The following is a 5,677-nucleotide window of genomic DNA, read 5'->3' on the forward strand; positions in this document are numbered from 1 at the left end:
ATATACTTAAGACTTCGTTGTGATCTGAACAGAACCGCTTCTGACACAGAGAATCGGGAGCCCTTTTGGTCATTCTATTTTCCTTGCTGGAAGGGTTCCTAACCCATGAGCAAAGAGGGGTTAGATGATGGCGGTGGTGTTTTCAAAGGGCTGGCATGTGTAACCTGATCACCTCTGCCGATCAAACTCTCAACCCATGCACTCCAGTTGCAACACTGATTCTGCCCAAATTTGACGTCATGTTACTTAGTTTGGTTAGCTTAATCCCGGGCAAAGCCGGGCTATACTGCTAGTATATATATATATATATATATATATATATACACACACACATGTATGTATATGCTTATTTGTAACTATTTTGTCAGCAGATGGTAGTTGTAAATGAGTTTCACAGCCATACAATCATGTCATTCATTTCCAATCATGTGTGAAAACATGTCCTGCCATGGGTAGGAGTGATGGTGGTGGTGCTGGAAGTAGATGCAAAACTCTATACCCCATGGTACATAGATATGTTCTGTGTTCCCCTCACTATCAAAGCAAAGAGCTAATTTTTATGTTTCATTCCTCCTGGGCCAATGAATTCAGTACCAGTGATAAGGGGGAATTATTCCCCCTTACATATTCTTATCACCACTAATATCACACCCTCCCTATCATAACCATCACCAAGAAGACACTTCACAATATTTGTAGATTTGTTTGTCATATCCATATGGTTAACCATTGTGATTTACCTCAAACTAGCCTTTAAAACCTTTTTTTATTCTCTCTATTTATTTTCTCGTGTTCCTTTCTGCTAATTTAGCTGTATTTACCTGTAATTAGTTTCATTTTAAGACAAAAATTTTGAAATAGATTTGGTTGAGAGCCTTTTCTTGAATTCTGTTCCAAAAATCCCATGAATATGTTGATTAATTAAAAAGTTACAGTTGTTTTATGAAGTCAGTGTAAATTCATGAGTTTGCTAACACTTTATGTGTTTCAATTAAATTTGCAATGAGTATAATGAAGGGGTTAAAAATTGAGGCCTTTATTGTATAACATGGTCCTAGATCTATAATGTTACTGAGAAAGAGAGAATGTGTCACATCACCCATGCTGGTGCCATGTCAAAAGCACTTGTGCTGGTGCCACATAAAGAGCACTTGTGCTAGTTCCACATGAGAGGCACTTAATACACACTATGAGGTGGCTGGCATAAGGATGGGCATCCAGTCATAAAAATCATGCCATAATAGACAAATTAGAAAATGGTGCAGCACTCCCTACTTGCCAGTTCTTGTTATACCACCCAACACTTGCCAGCATGGAAAATGTGTTCTGTTATGGTGATGATCATGATGTTCTTAGATAGAATGTTTTTAATCATGTTTGCTCAGTCGAAGCTGACTTGAGGTTAAGTAACTATGTTGACTTATATTTCTGTTACAGAGAAGGCTATTGTCTACTATTTTGCAGTTTAATATATATATATATATATATATATATAATGTTAACACAATGTGAAGATGTAGCTCTAGTTTGCAAATGTGTATGCATCATGCAGAATTCTGTAATGTAAATATTAGTAAATTAAAATGTTCAGTAGTTAAGGCAAATATTTGTTTCTGTAAATAATCTCCATAGAAATGTTATAAATTTCCCACTTTTGAATCTCTGTTTTTCAAGCAGCCTCTATAGTCTAAACTGATGTTTCTTCATGATTTCAGGATAACAGATGATATTGGCATAACAGAAGATGCACCATCAAAACTTTTCGTCATTGACAGACTGAATGAAAATACTATATGGAAGAAATATCTAGCACTATTTCTATAAATTAATTGTAAAATTCCAATGACATATTTATTCTGAACTGAGATTATTAGCAAAATTTCTGAATCATTATCTAGAGTGTATACAAAATTGTGTGCTAATTATACTTGGATAAATTTTTGTAAGAAATTTTAGATAAAGGTAGCATTGGACAGAAATATGGCAGCTGAAAAAATTGGTAAAGAATATGCAGTAGAAACAAAATCAACAAAATATATACAGAAATATAGACATAGTTTGATTTGAGAAGAAAAGATTTGCAAAAACGTCCAAAACGTAAGGAAGTGATTTTTTCCTGAAGACATGCCAAAAGAGAAAAGAAAAGCTTTCTGTGAAAAGACATTCTCCCAGAATGATAACCAAGTTAAACATAAGCGTATTCATACAGGAGGTAAGCCATATTGCTGTGAAATCTGTGGTAAATCATTCTCTCAGAATTCTACCCTAACTAAACACAAATGTGTTCATACAGGAGAGAAGCCATATCAATGTGATATCTGTGGTAAATCATTCTCTTGGAATGGAAACCTAACTACACACAAACGTACTCATACAGGAGAGAAGCCATATCAGTGTAATATCTGTGGTAAATCAGTCTCTTCGAAAGGAAACCTAACTAAACACAAACGTACTCATACAGGAGAGAAACCATATCATTGTGATATCTGTGGTAAATCATTCTGTGAAAGTGATCAGTTAACTACACACAAACGTATTCATACAGGAGAGAAGCCATATCACTGTGATGTTTGTGGTAAGTCTTTCTTTGGAGGGAGTGCTTTATATTTGCACAAGCAAATACATACAGGAGAGAAGCCATATCACTGTGGTATTTGTGGTAAATCATTCTCTGTACATACTAACTTAACATCTCACCAACGTGTTCATACAGGAGAGAGGCCATATCAATGTGATATCTGTGGCAAATCATTCTCTCGGAATGGAAGCCTAACTACACACAAACATATTCATACGGGAGAGAAGCCATATCACTGTGGTATTTGTGGTAAATCATTCTCTCAATTTCATTACTTATCTTGTCACAATCGTATTCATACTGGAGAAAAACCATATCGCTGTGATATCTGTGGTAAATCATATTCTATACGTAGTAGCTTAACATGTCACCAACATATACATGCAGGAGAGAAACTGTATCGCTGTGGTATTTGTGGTAAATCATGCTCTGGAAGTAGTGCTTTAAATTCTCACAAGCGAATTCATACAGGAGAGAAGCCATATCGCTGTGATATCTGTGGTAAATCATTCTCTCAGAATTCTACTCTAACTAAACACAAACGTATTCATACAGGAGAGAAGCCATATCACTGTAATATCTGTAGTAAATCATTCTCTGGAAGTGGTCAGTTGACTTCACACAAACGTGTTCATACAGGAGAGAAGCCATATAACTGTGACATCTGTGGCAAATCATTCTCTCTTGGTGGTTCTTTAACATCTCACCAACGTATTCATACAGGAGAGAAGCCATATCACTGTGGCATTTGTGGTAAATCATTCTCTCGATGTGATGCTTTCAAATCTCACAAGCGAATTCATACAGGAGAGAAGCCATATTGCTGTAATATCTGTGGTAAATCATTCTCTCAAAGTAATGACTTAACTAAACACAAACGAATACATACAAGAGAGAAGCCATATCACTGCAATATTTGTGGTAAAGCATTTACTGGAAGTGGTAACTTAAGGATGCACCACCGCACTCATACAGGAGAGAAGCCACATCAGTGTGATGTCTGTGGTAAATCATTCTCTCGAAATAATTCCTTAACCATTCACAAACGGATTCATACAGGAGAAAAGCCATATCAGTGTGATATCTGTGGTAAGTCCTTCGCTAGATATAATTATGTCATTATTCACAAACGTGTTCATACAGGGGAGAAACCATATCAGTGTGATATCTGTGGCAAATCATTCTCTGAAAAGTGTTCCTTGAGAATACATAAACGTATTCATACAGGAGAGAAACCTTATTGTTGTGATATTTGTGGTAAATCATTCTCTGATAGTAGTGCTTTACCAAGACACAAATGTATTCATACAGGAGAGAAGTCATATCAGTGTGATATCTGTGACAAATCGTTCTCTCGAAATACTACATTAACCATTCACAAAAGAATCCATACATGAGAGAACCCATATCAGTGTGATATCTGTGGTAAGTCCTTCGCTAGATATGATTATCTCATTTCTCACAAACGTGTTCATACAGGGGAGGAGCCATATCAATGTGACATCTGCTGCAAATCAGTCTCTGTAAAGTGTTCCTTAATAATACATAAACGTATTCATACAGGAGAGAAACCTTAATGTTGTGATATTTGTGGTAAATCATTCTGTGAAAGTAGTAAGTTAAGAAGACACAAACGTACTCATACAGTGTAGAAGCCACATTACCGTTATGTGTATGGTAAATCATTTGCTGAAAATATTAACCACACAAACATACATTTAAAAATGGCAACATACTAGTGTGATATCTATGGTAAATCGTTCTCTTGAATTGATTTTTTGCCTGAGGCGAAATATATTCATAGAGGAGAGAAGGCATAACAATATAATATTTGTGAGGAGACATTCACTCAAAGTAGTAATTTAAGAATAGACAAATATATTCATACAGGATAGAAGCCACATCACTGTGATATTTGTGGCAAATCAATCTCTCAAAGTTGCGGCTTCACTGCACATGTATGTATTCCTAGAGAAGTGTGACGGTCAATGGGAATATCATCAAACATAAATTCCTTCTGAAGCGATGTGGGCTTAGCTTTGTGGATTTTACCCATGATGTCAACTAAGCCACTCATTATGGCTGTCTTTCTCAGGTAGTCTTTTACAGCTGGTTGAACTTTTAATGGTGCCAACCTCTTTTAGTTACCTCTTGGAGCATGAAGGGATATGGTTTACTGTTCAATTTCCTGGTATGAAAATCAGAAATAAACATCCACATCAATAACGGTAAATGTATTCACATTGGAAAAGACACATAACAGTAACAACAGCCTCCCTATGCTGTATTTTATATTAGAACACTTGTGTGACGTTTTTAATAAAAGCACTTACCTCCAGATTTTGAATTTTTTTACTTCATTGAAACCAATATTGTTATATTTAAGAAGAATCACAATTAATTAAACGTATAAACACACTTGCCGGTTATTGTTTGCCTGCACTTCACTTCTGTTTTTTGCGAAAGCATTTGATGTTTGTTTATGTCTTCACCGTATTTTTTGCTATATCAATCGCTAGCCGTTTGAATAATGTGGAAAATATTTCGAGGGAGCATAAGCAATTTGCTGACATTGTAAAAGAAGTGAAAAATAGAGAAAGAACCGAATATATACCCTGCATATAACAATTCTGGAGGCAGAAAGATGGTTTATTTTGACATTGGAGGTAAACACATGAAGAGTGTTTTCCCAGGGATCAGTGATAATATGACTTAAAATTATTGCTTTAGCATTAAATACACAAGTTATAAAAGAAAATAATTCCACGCATCATAAAAGGTTATATATATACATGTATATGTGTATGTACATGTTTGTATATATGTGTGTGTGTATATATGTATGTATGCATAGATATATAATATGAATTTATATAAATAAGTAGATATATTTGTGTATATATATATATATATATGTATGTATGTATGTATGCATATATATATATATATATATATATCATCATCATCGTTTAACGTCCGCTTTCCATGCTAGCATGGGTTGGACGATTTGACTGAGGTGAAACCGGATGGCAACACCAGGCTCCAGTCTAATTTGGCAGAGTTTCTACAGCTGGATGCCCTTCCTAACGCCAACCACTC

General features: G+C 35.3%; 1 protein-coding gene across 2 annotated transcripts in view; it reads left to right on the top strand.

The window, feature by feature from the left end:
- LOC106878564 (zinc finger protein 208) overlaps positions 1 to 4,918 on the top strand; it is an 8,724-nt gene extending 3,806 nt beyond the window's left edge. For both annotated transcript variants that reach the window (XM_014927810.2, XM_014927811.2), the window contains exon 2: positions 1,716 to 4,918. In XM_014927810.2, coding sequence (XP_014783296.1) covers positions 2,125 to 3,975 — 1,851 coding nt within the window. In that variant the 5' untranslated portion in view covers positions 1,716 to 2,124 and the 3' untranslated portion in view covers positions 3,976 to 4,918. The remainder of the gene's footprint in view (positions 1 to 1,715) is intronic.
- The last annotated feature ends 759 nt before the right edge of the window (positions 4,919 to 5,677 follow it).

Source organism: Octopus bimaculoides, chromosome 28 (genome assembly GCF_001194135.2).
Source record: "Octopus bimaculoides isolate UCB-OBI-ISO-001 chromosome 28, ASM119413v2, whole genome shotgun sequence".
Lineage (NCBI taxonomy): Eukaryota > Metazoa > Mollusca > Cephalopoda > Octopoda > Octopodidae > Octopus > Octopus bimaculoides.